This window comes from Pinus tabuliformis, chromosome Q (assembly GCF_031772625.1).
Source record: "Pinus tabuliformis cultivar Carrire ecotype Pingquan chromosome Q, CPIR1, whole genome shotgun sequence".
Taxonomy (NCBI): domain Eukaryota; kingdom Viridiplantae; phylum Streptophyta; class Pinopsida; order Pinales; family Pinaceae; genus Pinus; species Pinus tabuliformis.
This window is the reverse complement of record NC_142296.1, coordinates 1,209,967,074-1,209,992,541: the sequence shown is the minus strand read 5'-3', so window position 1 is coordinate 1,209,992,541 and position 25,468 is coordinate 1,209,967,074. Positions and strand designations below refer to the sequence as shown.

Below are 25,468 nucleotides of genomic sequence, written 5' to 3'. Positions count from 1 at the left end.
TGCAAACCGTTCGTCGGATTGACTTCATTCCACCACCAAAAGTTGTGGCTTTCAAAGGAGGTTCAGATGAACCTACAGCGCAGTTCCAAAGAGGAGATCTTCTAGGCCACACAAGTCAATCTTTACTTCTGCAGTTGCAGCTTCAGTTTCAGCAGTTTCCGGCTTCAAACTAGGGCAGTCGATATCTTGCAAACCGTTCATCGGATTGACTTCATTCCACCACCAAAAGTTGCGGCTTTCAAAGGAGTTTCAGATGAACCTACAATGCAGTTCCAAAGATGAGATCTTCTAGGCCACGCAAGTCAATCTTTACTTCTGCAGTTGCAGCTTCAAATTCAACAGCTTCCGGCTTCACGTGTGAGAGAGAGAGACCCATTTCAGCGCAGTAGAGAAGAGACTCATATCTGCGCAGTAGAGAGAGAGAGATGTGATGAGATGAGTGAGTCCAAATGAGGAAAAGTCCTCTTATATTTATACACAACGTTGGTGGGTGAATAGATGCGACTGTTGGGCTTCTGAGCCTACATGAGTTGTAGGTCGGCTTGATAATAATTCCATAATCAAAATAATTTCATATCTCCATGAATACTTATCGGAATTGGATGATCTTTATATCAATCCTACACCTCTCGACGAGAGGAATCTAATAAAAATATTATTAGCCATGAATAAGATGACCCACATGAAGTTTTGCCCTGGTTGCCAATTTTAACAGCATGTCGTGTGATTGTATATATGCTAAAACAATGCTTGATGAAAAAAAAGGTGACCTTAATGCCTAACTAGCCTTGGGTGGGCTATTGACCTCTCAACAATTGTTCTATTGGCCTCATAGAACTCAAACCATACGTTCAACAAGAGATTAGGTATCTTAAACTAGACTATGAAGTGTTAAATGATCCATGGATTAATTCTCAATAACCTTGTTAAAGTCAATGAAAACACCTGCAAGAAACAGATCATTTCATGCTATAGAGGAGCAAATTGGTCAGGAAATTAGTTTTACCAAACAAAAGTAAAGAAGAATATTTAACCTAATGTGTGAATAAACCCCTTTGAAATTGTCATGTAACATTACATACCTAAGAAAAGGCTTCAAACCATACATACAATTGATCATTTAAATATATGCAAATAACTTTAAAAAGTTAAATTTTAGACTACATACCTATGCCTATTTTCATTTGTGACTGGAATATTACCCCCATTAGGTAAAAGGTCATATGTGCGCAACTCTCCAAAGTAATCATAAGAAACCTAGCATTGGAAATGACAATCATTACAATCTTCAAATATTGGCAATAGCCTATTAACATAATGGTTAAAGAAGATTCCTTCATTACCTGGAAAAATAAGCAAAATGTGTTCTCTACATCACCTTGGAACTCCAATAATTGTTGCAAACTTTTTGCTATCTCAGGTTGAAAGTCCTTTAGATCATCTATAGAATGTGCAAATTTCATAATTTTCTTGTAAACAACCTGTCATTTTCAGAGTGAACATATCCAAATATTAGGCTCACTAAGTTTAAAATACTTTTTTTCCAATTATCAAATAAATCAACAATGCGCTTGCTAAAGACCTTCTATTAATCTTATCAACTCACATGGAACTTTGACATAATTTGATGGTCCAGTATTCATGATTCAAACAATGGACATAGGCTCCCCAAAGTTGATTCAAGGACAAGGTTAGGTTATTGAAGGGTCAAATTATGTCGTTGGCAAATTAAACAAGTTCGAGAACAAATTGGTAGGACCAATGTGGAGCATGCCAATCATGTAGCAAATGTTGTGGGGTGTCAAGTGGACCAAGGAATACCATGAGGGAATCTTATAGACTTCGGTTAGATGTTATATGTCATGTATAAATATCGAATTGGAAGATTTAAATGTTGGTAAGGGTTAAAGTAGAGTTAGGCAATATAAAGAGACGATTGCTGATGTGAAAGTGTCAAAGAGTGATGAGATATTGTACTATATAAAAACACATAGGCAGAGGAGGATGCACAGGACTATAAATTGATATACTCAGACAAGTCAATTTTATAGGTCTTTTGTAACATGAGTTTGTTAATGAGAAGCTTATTACGTTATGAATTCTATGATGGAATGGATAATTCCCAATTTTTTTAAATGGTGATGGATTATAATTCTATGAATAAGATGCTTATATGGTAAATGAGTTCTATATTAAGATTAAATAAAGAATTTATTATAAACAGTCTTCTTTGACATATTGGAGCTTGTTTTTACAATCCTACAAAAGGAAAAACAATACAACACTAATATCGAGCTATACAACCTATGTAGGTGTAGAAAGATAATAATTTTGGCAGAAGGGGAAGGGAAAGCATCATAAAAAAAAGAAAAAAAGAATTATTGCAAAGGGCTGAGCTCTAAATTGGTCCACAGGCAAAGCCATAGTCTTGCAGAAATCATGGCTGGCATACAGTAAAAGGAATAGCAATGAACTGCCCTCGTAAGTGCAGTCATACCTTCTTCTCTAGAATGCCATGTGCATTAATGCTGGTAAGCCAACAAACCCCTACCCATATGAACTTTGTATAAATATCCTATAATGATCATCTCCTTCATCATAAATTTGTCGTCTCTCTCTTTTTTAGTTTGCATCCATATCTGTTAAAGGCAGTAACTGCAATCCTGAATATTGCTATTGCTGATTTATGATATCCTATAATGACCATTTCCTTCATCATAAATTTGTCGTCTCTCTTTTATTTTGCATTCATATCTGTTAAAGGCAGTAACTGCAATCCTGAATATTGCTATTGCTGATTTATGGCATTTCACACTAACTACCACCCTTTTGTATTCAATCCCTCGTAATTTAGTTCTAGCACCCTGATATTGCAATGCTTCATTATTTGGGCCAAATTACAACATAAGCCTGGCAGAGAGAGTCGGTATCATTAGCTGAGGAGATTTTAGCGAAATCAATGACAAAAGTAGTCATACTATAGGAGTATCTTTCTCTGTACATAAGTTATATAGATATCACATGTTTACAATTACCTCATACTTCACTCGGTCCTCAATCAAAGATAGATGCATCACAGAAAAATGAATTTGCAGAGGCCTTAACTTTGACCTTCAAATTGGTGATTGTAAAGTCGTGTTCGTTATGCCTCTTTACTATTGTGGAAGTTGTAAAATGATCAAGAGCGTGGCCTGGGATGGATGCTTTTCCTATATATGTACACAATGATGAACAAAATAATTTCCTAAAGTATGACCACTATGTGAGGACCAAAGAAAACAATCATTCATGTGAGCCTTAGCTAATGTTAAATTTGAGACAAAATATTGAACCTTATGAATAGAATGTTTAATTTTCTACAAGATACATAGTAGAAACCAGTGTTGTAAACATTGCGATTCTATCACCAAATCAAGACTTTTTCGAGGAGATGATTTTATCGGCCAATAAAATCGAGTGATTTTTTTCAAAATGAAAAAAAAAATCACGATTTTATTGTAAAAATCGCCAAAAAATCACGATTCAATAGGAAAAAATTGTCCAGGCACGGTATGACGACTTTATAAACACTTTTTTGGGTTTCATTTTGCAAACAGAGGGCAAATGAGGGAGCTAAGGGGGAGGAGAACGGATTTACAAGGGCAAGAGAGGAGAAAACCGAGGGTGTTTAGGATCCCATCATCCCAAGCAACGAAATTTCGATTTTGGACCGAGTCTCTTCAGCAGGCAGCAGATTTCAGGTATGGGCATCAAATTCGACCCTATTTTTTTTTGTTTTTCCCTTGTTTTTCCATGGGTTTCAGTCATCCATATATTTTCCATGATTTTGCTAGGGCAGGAAGTGTGTTTTTTTGCCATTATTGTTTCATTGAGTGGAGAAGGTTTTTTATTGTCAAAAATTTAAAACGCTCATTGTTAATTTTATTTTTTTAAATTCTTCTTGTGCCCTACGTTCAATCCTACATTAAGAGTTCATCAAACATGTCAAGACATTTGGAACCTCTATGGGAATATGGTGAACCCAATGGGGGCTTCGATAGATCAAATTTGAGTTGCAAGTTGTGTGGGAAGCATACGACAGGGGGAGTATTCCGAATGAAATTCTACCTTGCACAAATTATAGGACATGAAGTAGGACTTTGCCTAGGTGTAACTCCAAAAATCATCCATAAATCCCTCAAATCATTAGAAGATATAGAGTCAGCCAGACCAGGGTTGCGGGGAAGCAGCTCCCCCCCTCCTTCAAATCGTTCCTGGAGTGCACTTTGAGCAGGAGCAACTCAGGAGTACGCTCCTGCAAAAAAAATTCACTCCCTGATTTTTCATAAAAATTTTGTCACAAAGATGTTCTAAACGCAATTATTTTTCAAATAAACAAGAGTTTTTGAGTAGGGCAACCATTATTCAAACTCATGTCCCTAGTATTGATATGCAATTCATGGTAATGTTAAATTCTTAAAGTAAAAGTGACATCGTCCTTTTTCTTTCATTTTCATCATTTTACTTCAATTTTTAACATTACCATGAAATGACTTAGGACGTTTGAGAGTGGTTCTGACCTCATTGGATTTTGGAGAAAATAGAATTTTAGATCTCATTAAAAATCCAGTAGACTTATCAGTTTTTCAGGATTTCAGGATTGGGGGGATTGCAATGTTTCCATTGGATTTTGTCATGTACTAGGGTATGGGACTCATTTAATCAAGAGCACCAAGCCCTCTATGTACCTTGATGTTAGTGACATTGGTTGTTGAACTCCTCTATCATGACCCTACTGAAAATGTAACAATCACTAAAACAAAATCTTGACTTGACATGCTACATTTTTTCTATCTTATGTTAATTGCTTAGAGGGTGATATTAATGACAAAGATCCTAAGATAGGCAATGATTTTGATAATATGTAGCTATTTGTTGTAGCATGATTTTTTTGGATGCTAGAGGCCATCTAGAGCCTGATTGTTGATGTATTTTCGAAGATGGATTGCACTCGATGCTATTTTGGTTATGTGCACCCTTACATGCTATATAAATGAGAATTTGTAACTTGTGGACACGGTTGATGAAGATTATAACTTCTAGATGATTGATGTTATATGGTTTAATCCATGTCTTTATGCCTTTTATATCTAATTCATCATTCTACATTCTTTTGTTGGCATTTATGCATCAAAATATATAAAAATATATATTATACAAAAATTTGCTCCCAATTCGCTCTCAACTCGAGAGCTTTTGAAAATGTCGCTCACCGCTATCGCTCCCAAGTAACCTTGAGCCAGAGTGAACAAGGAAGGTATGAAGACTCAAATGGCAAGGGGTGGAGTGGTAGTAGGTGACCATGGGAGTGGTTCTGTTTTACAATCAGCTTCTACATTGAAACCCACAAATGCCTCATCATTTTTTGTTCCCAGAACCACACCTGGTGCACAACCATCTATCGCGTCAACTCTTAAAAAAAAGGAGAAGCACGAAGCTGACAAGCTGGTGGGTAGGTGTTTTCTATGGAGTGAAATTCCCTTCAGCATTGCCAAGAACAATCCATTTTACCAGCCTATGTTTGATGTTATTGCTATTGTTGGCCTGGGGTACAAAGCCCCTTCCTATGATGACTTGAGAGGGCCTATTCTTCAAAATGAAAAGGCCAATTGCAGTACAAGATTCGAGCAATTTCGAGCATCATGGGCACACACGAGATGCATTGCGATGTCAGATGGATGGGCTAATACGAAGGGTAGAACTCTTATTAACTTCTTAGTTAACTGTCCCAAGGGGGAAAAGCTTATGAAATCTGTTGATGCATTTGCACATACCAAAGATGCACGATTATTATGTGATTTGTTGGATGTGTTCATTTAGGAGGTAGGTCCACAACATGTTGTCTAGGTCATAACGGACAATCCTACAAATTACGTTGCTATTGGCAAGATGCTTATGGAGAGGCATCCTAACTTGTTTTGGACACCTTGTGTTGCACATTGTATTGACCTAATGTTGGAGGACATAGGAAAAATTTCTTTTCGTCAGGGATATGCATCGTGTTGCCCATAGCACTACCACTACTAACTGCTGCACTGCAACCCAGTGACTGTGAAGGAAGTAACTGATCCACTCAACTCTGACATCCCTGTCAGGCTAGAGACTCTCCCGATGTTGAAGCTCCCTCTGCTGCTAACAAGTGCTCCCTCTACTGACCTCTGCACTGCTGCAATAACTCCATGCATCTCGCACCATTGCACACCTCTCTGTGCCATCCCGCACTGGTGCAATACTCTCGTGCTTCTCGCACTGTTACACCCTGCTAGCCTCTGCGCTGCCCCGGTACTCCTGCACTATAGCACACTCTGTCGCTTCATCCGCATCCGTCTCTACCGACATCTGCCAGTCCTGCTACTCCTCTTCGAGGCTCCCGTAACAAGGTATAATCCAAGAGGTTCCATACCTCGAGGATCCTGCCCCTCATCGCCTATAGTCCGTCTGACTACAGCTCAATGTCTCCCCACTTCCTCTCAAGTGGCGCATGTGCACCCATGGCACAGTCGACATCCTCCTCAACTTCTTTCTTTGCCTCTGTTGGCACTACCTTTGAGTCAAAAGCCTCTCCCTTACTCTTCTTCCTCGGACACTAATCCGCATAGTGACCTAGTTACCCACAATGGAAGCACTTGACCTTGGAGAGGTCCTTCTTCTATCTTTTCTCCTACTTTCCCGCAGATGCGAGAGCCGCATCTTCTTCTTCCTCCTCCTTAATTCTAACCCCTTTTCCGTTGCTCCCAGCGTTGGTCACCTGTTTGATCTCTTCTTGACGAAGAGCCACCCCAGTTCCTCCCAATCTAGAAGGCTCGACTTGCCCAGTATGCTTTCGACAAATACCTCCCAATCCTCTGAGATTGCGTTCAATGCGGTCCTCACCATCAGTTCCTAATCCCGCGTGGCCTCTATGGCCCCTATGGAAGTTAGCTGATCACGGATCTCCTTCAATCCACCGAGGAAGACATCTGCTCTCCCTTCTGCATCTAGTATGATCGCAGCTGATTTTCAAGTAACATCTTCATCTGCACGGAAGTATGCTGGTACAATTTCTTCAAGGCCTCCCACATCTCATTTGCTGTGTCCTTCTCGGCAATATGCAGCACCACATGATCCTTGACCCCATGAAGGATGATGCACTTTGCCCTAGCCATTGCCTCCTCATACTTCTCATTTTCAAGTGGATCAACCGGTATGCCTATTGTTTTCAAGGCGAAGTGCTTGATGTGATACCTATCTAGAATGGACAAGATCCTAGCCTGCCAGACTACGAAGTTGGAAGCTCCGTCTAGTCTATCCTGATCTCTCAGCCCATTCACTGCCATCTTGCTGCTCTTCTTTCGACTCCTCTAAGTCTCATTACTTCCCTCCTGGAAGTCCTCGGTTCAACTCCTGTTGAGTCTCTCTACTTCCCGTCTGGAAGTTCTCCTCTGGACTCCCTCTGAGTCCCGATTTCCCTCCTAGAAATCCTTTTGCCAACGTCGAGTTGCCCCACTCTGATCGTCTGTGCAACTGCGCCACTGATCCAGATTCCTTGGCTAGAAATCCGCCTCGACAGCAACTCCATCCTCCTTGGTCTTGCCCTGTTAGGTATTGTTTTGACCATAGTACCCCACCTGCTTCGCTCCGCAAATTACCCACAACCTCCTATGCCCTGATAACTGAAGGATTGAGCCTCTAGACTCTGCACAATCCCGACACCAGCAAAATCTGCACCTCCTGGCCACGGCATAGATCCTTCTTCCCTCCTCCTTGGTCTTGCCCTATTAGGTACTGTTCTGACCACAGTACCCCACCAACATCACTCTGCAAATTACCCACAACCTCCTATGCCCCAGCAACTGAAGGATTGAACCTCTAGGCTCTGCGCAATCCCGACACAGCAAAATTTGCACCTCCTGGCCACAACGTCGATCCTTCTTGACTAAGAAATATGACCGCGCACTGCGTAGTTCAAATCTGCTCCTCTCTGCTTCTGCGCTGATCCTCCTCCTAGCTCGAACTAATGATGCAGGCCTTATGTGTCACTCCTTCCTTGTCGCTTTCTGCTAGGAACAACTTGTGTCACTTGGGACAGTTGTTTCTGCTGCCACTTCTTTGCTCGGCTGATGCCTTTAGTTATCCTGTGATCTACAACCACCCTCTGATACCATGTTGGAATTTCTAATTTTAACCCATTAGAAATTCTTCCTATACTATCTGGTTTATTTCTTCCTACTTGTTCAATTACTTAACAAGTTACTTACCATGTAAATACTAAAAATAAACACAAATACAATATCAACATCTACAAATCATCAACTGAAGGAAAACAAGCACACAAGTGACACCGTTTTTTGTGGACCAATGTCCCTGGAAAAACCCAATGCGGAAAAACCGGTGCAGCGATTCAGAGGGTTTTATATTATTAAGCAAATTTATGAATACAACCTGGGTGCCAGAAATCGCTCACTTAACAGAGAATGCCCTCGACAGTAGTACCTCTCAGTCGGAGACAGATATTCTAACTAAATCACAAGATGAACGATCCACAGCAACAATGTAACTTTTGTTATGCTCTTAACCTGCAAAGTAATACCGAACATAGAATATGCGAAGAAAAGATACCCAGAACACAGAATATGCGAAGAAAATATACCCAAAACACAGAATAGCAATGATTTTATTACTCAGAGAGAAATGTTCACAGGCCTCTTCGAGGGGGCAACCTCCAATAGAGCAGAGCTCGATTACAAAACAAGACACGATACTCCTCGCAGAGAGTCTCTATCCTTTATATATGACTCATACATGCAATACCACGGGCCAATACCGTGGGTTTTATTAATACCATCTATCTAATACTACCGCCCATTTACCATCTATCTAATACTACCGCCCATTTGCAACTAACTGTGGTCCCGTCATTAATTGCGGGTTAACCACTTACAAATATTAATATGGGCTTTATTGACTCTTGACTATGACGTGATCCCATGACATAAATAAGGGGGTTAGGGTGGGACCCTAACATGCCCTCCCCCTTAAGACTAGCCTTGTCCTCATGGCTGAAGCTGCGGAAACTGTTGAAGAATAGTGGTTGGTTCCCAAGTTGCATCTTCCGGAGAGGTGTCTTTCCATTTGACGAGGACCTCCTTAATCATGCGGCCATGCAGGTGCTTGTCTCGTGTGTCTAGAACCTGTTCAGGTTGAAGCCAGATTGACCCTTCTTCATCCAATTCAGGTAGACTGGTTTGAACTCGGCAATTGTTCCCAATCACTTTCTTGAGGCACGATACATGGAAAACTGGGTGGATTTTTGCTGTAGGTGGCAAAGCCAACTTGTAAGCCACTTCTCCAATGGGCTGAAGTACTTGGTATGGTCCGTAGAATTTTGGAGAGAGCTTTTGACAACCCTTGTCTTTGAGTGATGTTTGCTTATATGGTTGCAGCCTCAAAAAGACCTGATCCCCTTCTTGAAATTGGCGCTCTGAGCGATGTTGGTCAGCCTGTTGCTTCATACGGTTCTGAGCTTGATGAAGATTCTCGCGCAGATGGGCAAGCATGGTTGCGCGGTGTTGTAGGAGTTGATCCACGGCTTGTACTTTGGAGCACCCCGTGAGATAAGAAGTAGGGGAAGGCGAAAGTTGTCCATAGACTGCTTCATAGGGAGTCATTTTGGTGGTGGCATGATAGTTGGTGTTATACCACCATTCCGCCAGAGGTAACCACTGTACCCAAAGGTGTTGCTTTTCTGAAGTGAAACACCTAAGGTAGGTTTCTAGACATTTGTTGACGGCTTCGGTTTGACCATCTGTTTGCGGATGATATGAAGTACTGAGTTTGAGTTGAGTGCCTTGTATTCTGAAGAGCTCCTGCCAAAAATTACTGGTGAAGATTGGGTCGCGGTCGGACACAATAGAAGTGGGCATGCCATGCAATTTGAAGATCTGATCCATGAAAGTTTGAGCAACCAAAGTTGGTGTAAATGGTTGGGGTAGGGCGCAGAAATGAGCATACTTCGACAGTTGGTCCACAACCACCATGATGACTGACTTGTTCCCAGACTTTGGAAGACCTGTAATGAAATCCATGGAGACCTCCGTCCAAATTGACGCCGGAATGGGCAATGGTTGTAATGTGCCTGGTGTGTTGACGGTTTCCCCTTTGTGGCGTTGACAGACGTCACATTCTGCTACGAAAGTAAGGATGTCCTGTTTCATGCCAGCCCAAAAAAATGATCTTCTGGTGCGAGCATACGTCTTCTGAAAGCCCGAATGTCCTGCAATGGGAGATTAGTGCAATTCTGCCAAAATGCGACTTTTGAGGGTGGATGTTGGTGATATTACGACTCTATCCTTGTAGCGAAGAATATCATTCTTCCACGAGTAGCCCTTGCTGGAATTAGGATCTACCTGCAATTGAGAAATGAGTTGGGAGAGCCCGGGATGTGAAAACCATTCCCTGCGAGCCTCTTCAATCCAGTCTGGAATGGGGAGGGAAATTGCGAGCAGAGTACTTTCCTCCTCAAATTGGCGCGACAATGCATCTGCTACCCTGTTGTCCTTCCCTTTCTTGTAAATGATCTCATAATCATATCCCAGCATTTTGGCTAACCATTTATTTTGTTGTGGGGAAGATAGGCGTTGCTCCAAAAAATATTTAAGACTGTGATGATCTGTGCGGATTTGGAAACGTCGCCCCAACAAGTAAGGTCGCCAGGTCTCGACTGCATGTAAGATGGCCATCATTTCCTTCTCGTAGGTAGATTGGCCCATATTCCTCCCACTTAGTTGTTGGCTGGTGAAGGCCAATGGTCGCCCTTCCTGCATTAAGACCGCTCCAATACCTGTTCCCGAAGCATCACATTCAATGACAAATGATTTGGTGAAGTCCGGTAGTGCTAAGACAGGAGTGGAACACATGGCGGTTTTGAGAGCGGTAAATGCCTGTTGTGCTTCCTCGTTCCAGAAGAAGGAATTTTTCTTTAGGAGTTGCGTTAGGGGCTTCGCTATGCGGCCATAGTTGCGGACAAATTTACGATAATAACCTGTGAGGCCCAAAAATCCTCTCAAGCTTTTCAAGGTCTTAGGTTGAGGCCATTCTTGCATTGCCTGGATCTTTTTGGGGTCCACCTTGACACCTTCACGCCCCACAATGTGGCCCAAATACTCAACTTCTTCCATGCCAAACGAACACTTAGACATCTTGACAAATAATTTATGCGTGCGGAGCAGTTGCAAGAGTAGATCTACATGCTGAAGATGTGCCGCCCAAGTGCCACTATAGATGAGGATGTCATCAAAGAAGACAAGGACAAATTTTCTGAGATATGGTTTGAGGAGGTGATTCATAAGGCTCTGAAAAGTAGAGGGGGCATTACAGAGACCAAATGGCATGACCAGGAACTCATAATGGCCTTCATGAGTTCTGAAAGCTGTCTTGGGAATGTCGACTTCCTTCATGCGAATTTGGTGGTAGCCTGAGCGAAGATCCAACTTAGTGAAGAATTGAGCCCCATTGAGTTCGTCCAGCAAATCGTCAACCACCGAGATGGGAAATTTATCTTTGACTGTTAACTTATTGAGGGCCCTGAAGTCGGGACACATCCGCCACTCCCCATCTTTCTTGAGGACCGTGACCACTGGGGATGAATAAGGACTAATGTTGGGGCGAATGACACCTGCTTCCAACAATTCCTTGATGATTTTTTCTATTTCATTCTTTTGGGTGAACGGATATCTGTATGGCCGCACATTTGGGGGTTGGGCCCCTGGAACCAATGTGATGCTATGATCATGTTCCCCTCGCGAGGGTGGAAGCTCATGAGGCTTGTCAAAGACCGTCCGATGTTTATTTAAAATCTGTTGCATCTCAGGATGAATTGGCTGAGACATGGTGTCTACTACCTGGATGGCATTAAATTGAGCTACCACTCCATGATGGCCCTTTTTTAACAATTTTTCCATCCTATGCGAGCTGATGATAGAGGGGGCTCCCGCCTGTAGTCCACGGAGGGTATGTGTGGAGTTGTTCTGCTTAAAACTCATATATAACTCCTGGAAATCCATTGTGATTGGCCCAAGAGTGCGGAGCCATTCCGCGCCTAGGACAATGTCGCAACCCCCCATGTGTATTGCAAACATGTGGGTTTTCAATTGATAATCCCCCATTTGAATTTTGACATTTTCACAACGACCTTCACATTTCATTGTGCCCCCATCTGCAATCTGGACTTGGAAGTTAGAAACTGCCCGGACGAACCAATGTGCTGCTTCAGCGATCTTTTGATGGATGAAATTATGGGTACTTCCACTATCAATCAAGACTACTACTGGGCGATGTTTAAGAAAACCCCTGATTTTGAGAGTTTGAGGGGAAGAAATTCCTGCCAATGCATTTAGCGAAATAATTGGTTCATCAGATACAATCTCCTTTTGGTTATCTTCTTCGATCTCCTCCGGTTCCTCAAGTGGTGGATCTTCCTCGGTGGAGCTGTAGTCAATGGCATCTATTTGAAAAAACTTGTGCTCTTTGCATTTATGACCCGGGGAATATTTTTCATCACAGTAGTAACATAGTCCTTGCTTCCTTCTTTCGGCCATTTCCGCAGGTGACACCTTTTGAATCTTAAGTGTCTGAGTCGTATTGGGAGCCTGTGAGGGACGACCTTTAGCGGGGAAGTTGGGGCGGCTGGATTGGGCTGTTAATGCACGTTCCACCTTACGGGCTACCTGGCAAGCCTCTGTCCATGTGGGAGGGTGGTGGAGTAGAACTTGAGCTTTGATGGCTTCTTTAAGACCGCTGATAAAGCATTCCATGTAGAACTCATCTGTGAGACCCCTAGTGCGGAAGGCTAAGGCTTCAAAAGTAGTAATATATTCCTCCACTGTACCCGTCTGTCGGAGCTTAGTGAGACGCCCCAAAAAAGAGTCTTCCTGTTCAAAGCGACTGCGAAGAGTTTTGGCAAATTGGGCCCAATTCTGAAAATGTCCATTGCAACGCTGATGCCATTCCTTCCATTGCCATCGTTCATTGTCCAAGTACATGGTGCCCACCATAAGCTTAGTCCCCTCATCTATGATATGATTCAATTGGAAATACTGCTCCATTTGTGCTAGCCATGCGGACGTGTGAGAACCTTCAAATTTATGCATATCCAACTTGGGAGGTCGCTGACTGGGTGGTGGATGGGTGTGCCAGACGTGATGAGAGTGGCTAGACTCACCCTCATGGTATTCATGGCCATTATACGCCTCCTCATGGGCTGGCTCCTTGCCCTTTGGGAGTGCATCATGTATCTGGTGACTTATTCCTTTAAGCTCAAGTTCGATATTCTTCACCGCAGTTTGGAGGGAGTTCACATGGTCTTCAATTTTGTCGATCCTTTCATTGGCCATCGCTTGAGCGCGAGTTTCTACCATACACCAACCTGATGAAAAGTTGGGACCGCCTAAAAAAATTTTACTAAGAAATTGAATGGTACCACCTTGCTCAGCTTGTCGTCCTGATTCTGATGGGCTAGGTCACCAATAAGCGCTCCGGAAGATCTCAAACTCCTCTTTTTTTTTTTTTTTTTGGTAAACTCCTAACGGAGTTTTACTCCTTCCTGATCAATACTGCAGTCGCCAAATCCTCAGAATGTCAACGCCGCCAAAAGTCCTGCGAAAATTATATCCAGGGACAGGAACCCTTCACAACTACTCCGATCTGGTGGATCTGAGAGATCTGAATGGTGGAACAACTGCTGCTGCTGATCTGATGGAGCTGCGGGACTGATGTCGGTTGCTGCTGCACTTGCTGATCTGGAATAGGTGATGTGTGATCCCCCGATAGAAAGGGAACTATGGTCTTGAGGAGTGTCAGGTGCTACAGATCGCAATATACTTAGCCGTACAACCCGACTACCCTATCGTACGGGCGAGTAATCTCTCCGAGTGCTGTTCTCGGTGTACTGTAGCCACAAGACGGCCGAAGGTTTATCTATGGCGAGGTTTCAAGGGAGCTAGGGGGCTTCCTATATACCCAGAGGGTACGTGGAAGACAGTCCGTGCGCGGTTCTATCTAATGCGCTACTACTCGAAGGGGTACCCACAGGGGTTACAAGGGAGTCCAACAGACGTGACCACCTCTTGTATTTCCTGCGTGCATGCTTCCCCAAATCCGCAGGTTTATGCGCTTAACGACAGATCCCGTGGTTTAAAGACGTCGGAACACGTCTCTAGCCAAAAAAAAAAATTGCTAAAATTTGGAGATCCCACCGAGCCCTGGAAAGTGCTCTGATACCACTTGTTATGCTCTTAACCTGCAAAGTAATACCGAACATAGAATATGCGAAGAAAAGATACCCAGAACACAGAATATGCGAAGAAAATATACCCAGAACACAGAATAGCAATGATTTTATTACTCAGAGAGAAATGTTCACAGGCCTCTTCGAGGGGGCAACCTCCAATACAGCAGAGCTCGATTACAAAACAAGACACGATACTCCTCGCAGGGAGTCTCTATCCTTTATATATGACTCATACATGCAATACCACGGGCCAATACCGTGGGTTTTATTAATACCATCTATCTAATACTACCGCCCATTTACCATCTATCTAATACTACCGCCCATTTGCAACTAACTGTGGTCCCGTCATTAATTGCGGGTTAACCACTTACAAATATTAATATGGGCTTTATTGACTCTTGACTATGACGTGATCCCATGACATAAATAAGGGGGTTAGGGTGGGACCCTAACAACTTCTGCTGCTTTGCATCACTCTGATAGGGACTACGTCACCCTATCCAGCTCTCTAGCGCTCAATTTGTGCCATGAAATTCTCCTAGCGCTACCTCTAGGCCCTGCGTCAGCCTCTCTGGGTCGTGTCAGCTTTTGGAGCCTCTACGTCAGCCCCTAGACCCTCTGCGTCTCACACGCTGACCCTCTCTGGCTCTGCGTAGCTCTTGGTTGCCTTTGCGTGGCCACTGGCTGCCTCTGCGTAGCCTCTAGCTGGCTATGTGTCAACCTCTCCCCACTCTACGCTGATCCTCCTAGTACTAACTCTACCTCTCTGATATGTATTCACTGCCCCCTTAGTTGCAACTTAGATCACTCATTCGATTTCCTCAGTAAACCCTACCCCATAAAATTGAATTCTTGATCTCTCTTGTTGTATCCTCCAACTGACCCTCAAGCCTCTTCTTATACTTTTCTCGTTCGTCCATCAATGACCGAGATTAAATCTCTAATCAACAGCTAAGATTAGATTTGGCTTGATCCATGACTTTTGGACCATTCTAACCCAGTTTTATATTAATACCCATTAATATTTTATTTTTCCTAGTTTAGACTTAGGAACTCCATTAAAAATATTAATTATTTTAATATCTCCCAAACCGGTTAAAATCTGCCCAAACCATTTCTGGGTCTTAGAGATCTCATGTGCTTTAGCCTCTCCACCAATTTTCATGGCTAGAGCACATCCGATGCTACCCCAAATCAACAATTACATGAGCATATACAACAGGTTGTGGACCTTTCTTACAAGAGGATATTTAGACTCCAGTCAATATTGGAGTGCACCATCCAAAGATAGGATAGCAGACCTCACTATGTGGTATGGCAAGCATATAGTAGTTTTTCATGCACTAGATTGATTAACAATACATGGAGTTTCTATATGGATTGTGTGCAGGGACTAGGGACAAAACCCAGGTAGATTCTAGTAGTCCTCAAATCTATGCCGCAACAAATCTGGTTATGGGATCCAGGGATACAATTGGTCAATGGATCACTCCATCTCATGATGATCTGAGACATGGTAGATAGTGATCTAGTCCACTCTTGGGTGGACACTTAGGGGAGCACTGAGGCCTTATTATTGCTCAGGGAGGGGATTAGCCTTGGATGGGTAGGCTTAGACATCGTGGAGATGCCTGGGAAAGATATGTTTGGCCTTCATAGATATTTCACCAACAGGTTCCAGAAGAGAAGGATACGATATGAGCACAATGAGCAGCCAGTGATAGTCGGGATGGTGTAGCATCAATGTGGTTGCATCCTTTTGAAATTAGCATGGGACCCTAGCATTTGTGGTCTGGGCAGTTCAACCACCCTCAGGGATGAATTGTTTTCTACAGGAGGACAACAGGCAAATCTTCTATTGGGTTTTAGCTTTATGGAGGGCGTTACGCTCCCTAGTACCAGCTGATGGCACAAAGCATTTCACCAGTATGGTAGGATGATCAGTGGGAGGAGATCATGGAGATTTCAGGCGAGCGGGGATTCATCTCCATAGGGGTTGGATTGTTTCTTCAGGAGTCTACTCTTTAAGTGCATGAGATTGATTTCTTACTAGGGAAACATCTCGAGGAGTTGACCCAAGTTCCACATGATCAGGGCGATCTACTTACTGGCGATATACAAAGGGATTCTTACGACTATATGTTATTAGATAGTGAGTGGAGCAAAGGGGGCTTCACATGGATCAAAATGGTTTGGCACTGGTGTCATAGGATTCACTCATGTGATGGTAGTGCAACAACGAGGAGAGGTTTAGTATTTGGGACCCTGGCATTAGCTAGGCCAGTTTGGGTGCCGTAAAATATGGTGATATTGCATGAGGACAAGCAACTTTTGCTGATGAGGACTGTCATATCCCCAATTTTATGTGAGCAAAAATTGATAAGGGGTTTTGCCCAATTTTGATTAAAGGGGGGGAATACTATTTTTGTTAGAAAGTGCGGCAAAATAATATATTATTGAAGAATGGTGGCAAATATTATTTTAATAAAATGGCGGCAAAAAAGTTAATAAGTGGAAAATGACCCCCACCAATAAAATAATACTAAAAAGGAGTCTAGAAGCATGGAGAGAAATTATAAAAGGAGAAGAGACTCATTTGTTGGGCATCTTTTTCCTATTAAACTTCACCTTTCATCTTCTCTTGGAGTTGTGTAACACAAAAGAGAAGTGTTGTTTAGCATACGAGTTCCAAGCAAAATTCTACCCTCATTTCAGAGAACTTTGAGTGTCTCCATAGCGAGGAAATTTGGGGAGTCCAATTTAAGATTTCAATGGAGCTTTATTGCAGGTGTTCACTCAATTTTGTGCACTCCTCGGGCGCAGAGGAAGTTTGAGCTGCTCATTGGAGGATCAACTATTGTGAGTTGGAGTTTCGATTGTTTACAAGTGGTTTTATCTATTTGATGCCAGGATTTTTGGTGATAGTTTGCAAGGCTGAAGTGAGGCAAATATTGTGGGCCAAATTTGTTAATTTTGGCACTACACAGAGGTTCTTGGACACAACCTGTGCAGGCATTAAGAGAGAGTTGATCCTTGGAGCAAGGGTTTAGGATAAGGTTGGGTTTCCGAAGATAAATTGTAGAGGGGCTTGTTGGATTTTTCCAGTGGTGATTTTGATGGAGACTAGTGGTAGCATATCCTAGTAGTGCATGACATGTGTAGCTAGTCAGAGGGCCATTCACACCAATTGGAGAGTAATTTCATCACTCAGAATTAGCCCAAACCCTTTTTGGGTTTTTGTGGGTATTCGGAGAAGAGACCGAGGCTGGAGTTTCAAATCATTCCAGGCAATATTTGAGTTGCAAATCAACATTTTTTACAACAGTGCATTTTATTGGTTAGCTAGGTAATTTGCATCACTTGGTGGGCTCGATCTTGGATTGGAGTTAAGCCAAGCCCTTTTTGGGTTTTTGTGGGGTTTTGGAGTGGGGTCTGTAGCTGCGATTTCAAATTGATTTGACCAGTATTTTGAGTGGGAGACTTGATTCCAGTTGGCAGCCAGTAGCAACATATTTCTAGGCAATGCGTAGATTTTGTGGGGAACTTTTCCAGCACTTGGATCTTCAGTCTTTCACTTGGGTTTGGCATTGCTTGCATAAGAAAGCCTAGGTTGCATCGTTCTCACACTTGTACTAAGATTTTCCCCATATTAACAAAATGACTCAAATTTTCTGCTTCTATTTACTGGTGTTCTAAATTGAGTGCTTTGATTTCATATTTTGCTTGTTGTTCCTAGTGCATGTTTTGGTATTACAATTAATTTTTCCATTAAGAATATTACAGTCCCAACCCTAGTGAGCGATAAAATGTTTCATCATTAAGAGTTAAATAAATGCTAGATCATTAAAAGCAAGCTTGGGCTCCTAAGTTATGCTCTGCATCAAAGAATTATCAAAAAGAAGTAAAAGGCACACTAGAGGGGTGGAAAAGTAGGTCGAGGAAAGGGGTAATTCATGCTTCCATGTGTGCCCCCTCCTTACATCTATATAATCAAGATGTTGGACGTCCATCCATTGGTTCCATGATCGTGGCACCTTGTCTTGAAGTCCTTCCCCTCCATTGCCACTATTATCACAAGCACCCATGGATCAAAGACTTGACCTAGGACTTGTTAATCGCCCTTAGGGGCTGGAAACACCTAATAGGGTTGATCATCTAGCCATCCTTAACACAAGTAGGGAACACTTTTACGGGACTTGGTCTAGTTATAGATTTGAAGGTGATCTCGGTTTGAAGTTTTATTATGCCCCTAACATTTGTTCAGAAATGTAAACTAGTTTTGGTCTCCATAATTGTTGTACTCCTTTCAATATGTATCCTATGTAACAAACAAGAAAATAAGAAAAGAAAGTTATTATTATTATTAAAGCATGTGTTTCATGCTCATTATTGATGGTCTTCTAGGTAAAATCATGTTCTTTGTGCTTCTAGGGTTTGTTAAGTCCTAGGATATATTGTCATGAGTCAATGAAGTCAACATCATGTTTATAAGACCCTTTCAAGCAATTTGTAATTGTAAAAAGAATTATTTTCGAGTCTAAAAAGTCCTAGAAACTCCAAAAGTACAAGTCAGCCCTGGAAGCATCAAGCCTGCCTAAAGGAGGAAATTTGACCCCTTGAGAAGGCTATATAAAGGAGCAATTTGAATTTTGACCTCATTTGGGACACACACTCACAAGTTCCATCTACAAGAAAGAGTTCGATCTGTAGCTGGAAAAGGCAGAAGAAGAGGAGCGAAAGTCTAGAAGAAGCTAGAAGGGCAATTTTTTTTCTTTTTAGGCTTGATCTCTCTCTCATGTGCGAAATTATAGGGTTTTTGTGTTGCAGAAATAGGTCGAAGTCGCAGGTTTGAGTTGCAGCAGGACAAAGTGCAAATTCTAGTAGCTGGAAGAGGGAAAACCCTTATCTTGACCTCGCTGACCTTGGGAGAGCTTCCTTGCTCTAAGTAGGCCTTAGGAGGAGGATATATTAGGGTTTCCAAGACGCTGCAAAAACGAAGTTGCTGGGTCGAAGTTGCAGGTCGAGTAGCAGCGTTGTAACTGGCAAGTCAAAGTTGCAGGGTGTAGTAGTTTGGTGCAGAATAAAGGAAGGACTTGAGAAAGGGCCAATTTGTTATTGGGAGAAAGACTTGGTCTAGCGATTGGGTCTTTATATCTCATCTGAAGAAAATTCTAAGAGAAGAATTTTGGGGCTTTTTTGATATTCCTACTTAGTATCTTACAAAGTAAATATCAAATTTTGCTCAATTTTGGCTTATTACATGGTTACACTTAGGAGCAGTGGGCTTAGGGGACCCACATTCGATTTTTAGCGTAGGGGGCACTCCAACATGAGAGTTCGATGAAAGATTGCGGCGTTGGTGGAGCATGGGGGCCACCACAAGGGAATTTTGGCCCACATGGAGAGTTTTCTCTCACTAGAGCAGAATTGGTGAAAGGAATTCGATGTGGGCCCACATGGGCAATCTTGGATGCAACTTGACAAAAGGAAGAGGGGGCTCTCATTTTTCTCATTCATCTATCATTTAAGAATTTATCTCTTGACATAGCACGCTTGAGCAGTGAGCCAAGTCTGCATGTGTCGTTCAGCACAAGGGTGTTTCCGAGTGGAGATCCCAGCCATTGCTTCGGTGGAATTCGAGTGTCAGCCTAAGGAGGGAGCTCAACTTAGTCCCAAATTGTACCAGCAACAGTGAGACTGTGTTACAACATAGGGAAAGCTACAGCAGCACAGGGACTGCGCAGTCTTGGTGTAGAGTCACTCCGAGAGGTTGAGGAGTGAGAGGAGTTTGAGGTGGCGACTTCGAGGGAAGGCCTGGGGAGCCTTCTAATAGGGATTGCAGCCATCTTTGGAGCATTCAACAACAAATTCTACAGGTGGGTCGACTTGCCCAGCAGTAGAGCCACCCAAGCCAAAGAGGGTCGAATTTCCGGGGTCAAGCTTTGGCCAAACCCTTCGCGGGTTATTTTGAGTTTATTGTCGAGAGACAGTCATTAATTTCTCAGAATTGTTTGAGCAGTGGAGAGGGCTCTAGTAGCAGATCCTTTCAAGAAGCAACACATTTCTAGGCATCTCAGCACAGTACTTGGGCAGCATTGCAGCAGTTTGGAGGAGGGTGTCTCACTTGTCATTTTGGGGCTTTGCTAGCCTGCCTAGAGCAAGCCCAGGTGCACTCATTACAACACCTTATTGTACAACTCTTTCCATTAATAAAATGAGTACACAACATAGTTGTTGGTGCAAATTGGTGGTCAAATTTCTTGTTATTGTTTCATGGTGTTTTTGTCTATTTTGCTTTGCATATTTACCATTAATTTTCCCTTAGGGATATTACAGTGGTATCATAGCTCATAGACTTGGCACAACCTGTGGGAGCAGCGCAGTCTATGACACCAGGGGGCAAGCAAAACATGACATGCCAAAGGAAAAGGTACAAAAGCAAAGAAAGACAGTTAGAGATCACCCCTACTCCTGTGACTACAGAGCTTGAGGTAGAAGAAGCCAACATGGGGGACAATGGAAGAGACAAAAGGGATGAGGAAAAGCAGTTTGCCCAACTCCTACTAAAGGCAGTGCAAGACTTATCCCAGAACATTAAAGGAATCGGCAAGCAAAATGGCAATGGCAACAAGGGTAAGGGAGTCCACAGGGATTTCCATTATGGAGAAGGGTCTGGCATTTCATAGCACCACGCAACTCTCAATGCCAACATGCCATTGATTCTGAACACACCCCCTAGGTCCACCATTCCTACAATCTGGAGTTGGTGGGCAATCGGAGTAGGATGAGGCACCTTATAGGGACTATTTCTTGGAGTATCAGTCCTATGGACCTGATTTTGGGAGGGCCATTACTTTCAAGGATTTATGCTAGCTGAAGGGCAACAATAGGCCCAAGAGACAAAGTGGAGGAGGCTACATGTAGGGGACAGACTTGCAATGCACTGTGGGGAGGCTATTTCTCCCAAATTTTGATGGGTCCTCCAAGAGCTTGGCCAAGGCATGGGTCGAAAAGATGGATGTCTATTTCTAGTTGAATCAAATGACAGAAGGAGAGGCAATCAAGATTGCCACATTGCATTTGGAGGGGGAAGCCCATGACTGGTGGTTCCATGGGTTGACCACGTTGGGACATGCAGGAGTAACTGCTTATGATGATTTCACCAGGAGGGTGTTGAAGCGGTTTGAGAGGAAAGATCCGGAGGAGTATTTTGGGGAGCTGACAAGGCTCAAGCAGAGCGGGAGTGCAGAAGCCTACATTTCAGAGTTTTCATGATTGCCTGTGATGGTGCCTGACTTGTCAGAGTCTAGGAGGATCTACATGTTTGTGGATGGGCTAGCAAAGCCATTACGCCACTTAGTGAGGTCCAACAGGCCCATCACATTCAGGATGCGGTAGGGAGAGCCCAAGATTTACATGATGCCCTACCTAGGGCTCGAGCACCACTACCCCTAGATAGGGTTTCCAGCAAAGGGGGAAAGATACCTGGGCTCCACCACCAAGAGACAATCAAGGGTGTGGGCAGCTGGATGAGGAGACCCAAAGAGACCTTAGGAGGAGGAAATTGTGCTTCACTTGTCAGGAGCCATGGGCACCAAGCCACAGATGTGTAGCGGGCAAGTCCCACTACATCAAGGTCTTCTCTGACAGCGATGCAGAGGATGGGACCTATTTTGAGATGGGTGGAGATGACAGCGCAACACCTCAAGAGGGAGGGCCACCACCACCACAACCACCAACAAGGGCAGTTTCCTTTGCACCTTTTGGAGGGTTCCTTGCATCACTGCGTGCGGTACCCAAATTTTTTACTTTGAAGATTAGAGGCACTGTTCAAGGGCAGCATGTATCAGTTATGTTGGACAATGGGGCTACCCACAATTTCATTGATGCTCAGTTGGTTCAGAGGAGAGGCATCACAACTGAGGAGTTTAGGGGATTCTCAATTCTTGTGCCTAGGGACAAAACCATGCAGTGCACTCGTTATGTGCCAGCTTTGACAGTGACCATGGGGAGCTACTCCATGACAGATCATTTCTTGGTAGTAGATGTAATGGACACCAACGTGGTGTTGGGAGTCCAGTGGCTCTATGTGCTTGGCAGAGTCACAATAGACTAGAGGAAGTTGGAGATGGAGTTTGTAGGGCCAGATGGCAAGACCGTGTTGCTTCGGGGAATGCATACTACCCACCACAGACTGTTTCAGTCCACAGGATGAGGCTTACTTGAAACATGGAGGCATTGAGTGGGCTGTGGAGTTGAGGATCTCAAAGGTTGGGGGCAAGCACAAGCCACCACATATGGAGATATACGCCATTCTTGACAGGTATCCAGTTGTGTTTTGGGGACATATCACCAAGTCAACCACCTGACCGAGGGTTTGAGCACACTATCGAGCTGGAGCTGGGAGTGCAGGCCATCATCACCATTCCTTATCGACATCCCAAGGCATATCGGGATGAGATAGAGAGGGCCATACACGAGTTATTGGCACTTGGGCATATTAGGCCCAGCTCTAGCCCTTTTGCTTCATCATTTGTGCCTGTGAAGAAGAAGGATGGGGCCTTACATATGTTCATTGATTACTGGGCCCTCAACAAGAGGACACTGAAGAACCGCTACCCTGACACATGCATAGATGAGCTGATGGATGAGTTGAGGCGAGCTAAGTTCTTTTCGAAGATTGATATATGGTCGGGGTACCACCAGATCCAAGTGAGGGTCCAAGATTTCCCGAAGAGAGCATTTCGGTGCCATTATTGGCACTTCGAGTTTTTGGTTATGCCCTTCGTGTTGACCAATGCACCAACTACATTCCAGTCATGCATGAACCATGTGTTTCGAGGCCAATTGAGGAAGTTCTTGCTGGTGGTTTTTTATGACATACTGATTTATAGTCGGACTTGGGAGGAGCATTTGCAGCACCTTGACACAACATTGCACATTCTGGAGGAGCACCAGTTCTATGCTAAATTGTCCAAGTCCGAGTTTAGGCTGACTAATATGCTCTACCTAGGGCATATCATTGGGGTGGACGGTGTTAAGAGTATATGAGGAGAAGATTAGGCCTATCCGGGATTGCCCAGAGCCCTGGAATGTGACCGAGTTGAGGGCTTTCGTAGGCATTTGCACCTATTACAAGAAGTTCGTGAAGGGCTTCTCCCAATTAGCAGCACCCCTCACAGACTTTACGAAGAAAGGGGCTTTCGAGTGGACCACTAAAGCACATGAGGCATTTGACCACCTCAAGGAGGTCATCAGTAGTTGTCCCGTTTTGGTACTTCCTGACTTCACCCAGCCTTTTGTGTTGGAGTGTGATGCATCAAGATGGGTGTGGGGGCCGTGTTGATGCAGGTAGGGCACCCCATAGCTTTTAAGAGTGTGAAGCTACTGCCCTGCCCCATGAGCTATTGTACTCCATCTATGATAAGGAGATGCTGGCCATCACGCATGCATTGGCCAAGTTCACGCAGTATTTGGTGGGGAATAGGTTTAAAGTCAAGACAGATCACAACAACCTCAGGTTTTTCTTGGAGCATAAACAGTTGCAGGAGAGGTAGCAAAAGTGGGTGAGCAAGCTCCAAGCATATGACTTTGACATTGAGTATGTCAAAGGGAAGCACAACGTAGTGGCTGATGCATTGTCCAGGAGGGCAACTACTCTTTCTTTGATGAGCATTGCCCCAGATTGGAGGGCGCAGTTACTAGTGGAGTACTCCAAGGACTGGTTTGCGTGTGAGGTCCTTGATGGGTTGGTGACAGATGACTAGTATTGGGTGATGAACAAGGTGATGTACTATCAAGACCGGATCTACTTGGTACCCAACTCCCCACTGAGGGAGAAGATTCTACAGGCCACCCACGATTCACCATTAGCGGGGCACCGAGGGTTCACGAAGACATACTAGGCCATTTGAGAACGCTTTGCATGGAAGGGCCTCAAGGATGATGTTTTAAGGCATATTCGGGAGCGTGACACATGCCAACAGAATAAGGGAGAGCAGACACACCCCGTGGGGATATTGCAGTCGCTTCCCATTCCGAAAGGGAAATGGGAAAGCATATCGATGGATTTCATTGCCGCGCTGCCCACAGTTTAGGGCAAAGACTGCATCTACGTAATGGTGGACCACTTGACGAAGTATGTTCACTTCTTCACCATCCCAACTCGGTACTCGGCCTCACAAGTGGCTCAATTGCTCTTTAGGGAGGTGTTTCAGCTACATGGTCTCCAAAAGACCATTGTCAGTGAGCAGGATAGCCGATTCATGGGTGGATTTTGATAGGAGCTATTCTGGTTGGTGGGTACTGAGCTCAGCCCGAGTACTAGTTACCACCCTCAGATAGAGATAGTTAACAAGTGGTTGGAGGGCTACTTGCGTAACTATGTGACAGGTCAGTAGAGGGCATGGATATGGTGGCTACAGTTGGGCGAATACTACTAAAACACTATGGACCACATATCCTTAGGTATGTCACCATTCCAAGCTCTATATGGTTATGACGCATTATCTTTCGCTAACATTAATTTTGGAGACAGCAGAGCCTCAAGGGCAAAGGACTGGATACAAGAGAGCCAAGAGATCTTGAGGGCTCTTAAAGACAACATATGGATGGCATATGCAGACAGGGGCAGAGTTGAGAGGCAGTTCGAGGTAGGGGACTTGGTGTTTTTGAGGCTCCAACCGTACCGAAAGTCTACACTCAAACAGAAGGCGGCCGGGAAGCTCAAACCCTGCATTTATGGGCCTTATCGTGTCACTTGTAGGGTGGGGAAGGTAGCATATGAGTTGGAGCTACCCCCAGGGTGTTGAAGAATCAAGGCAATTAGGTGTAGTGTGATTCTTCTTGACTTGATAACAATTTGTGGAGTCTTTTACTTTTTCTTGTTAGCTTAAACTTCTTCTTATTATTATTAATTCATGTGTGATCACTTCATCAAACTGCTACCAAAAACATAGAACAAGAACACAAGATGTTGGCTCTCTGCCAGGGCGAAAACCTCTCTTCTCTTGAGAGGAAAAACCTTTAGTAAGTTTCTCTTATTGAAGCTTCTTATTGATCAATGCCAAACCCTAGACTCTTGACAAGAATATCCTCCAAGCACAAGTCAAACCCTATCAAGATTACTTCTTCTTGCAACACTTTCTCCCCCTCATTCCA

The 25,468-nt window shown here is 43.6% G+C and overlaps 1 protein-coding gene across 3 annotated transcripts in view; it reads right to left on the bottom strand.

Moving 5' to 3' along the window:
* LOC149224132 (uncharacterized) overlaps positions 1–25,468 on the bottom strand; it is a 370,062-nt gene that overhangs the window by 66,436 nt on the left and 278,158 nt on the right. Inside the window, exons 26-27 of one of the 3 annotated variants that reach the window (XR_016249501.1) lie at positions 1,379–1,481; positions 1,169–1,257 (exon numbers count right to left, since the gene is read on the bottom strand). Coding sequence is in view for 1 of the 3 variants with exons in the window: in XM_089386010.1 (XP_089242136.1) it covers positions 1,169–1,257; positions 1,344–1,481 (227 nt within the window). In the remaining 2 variants the exon portion in view is untranslated. Of the gene's footprint in view, positions 1–1,168; positions 1,258–1,343; positions 1,482–25,468 lie in introns of those variants that run through there. The other 2 variants (XM_089386010.1, XR_016249502.1) reach the window with 2 other exon arrangements.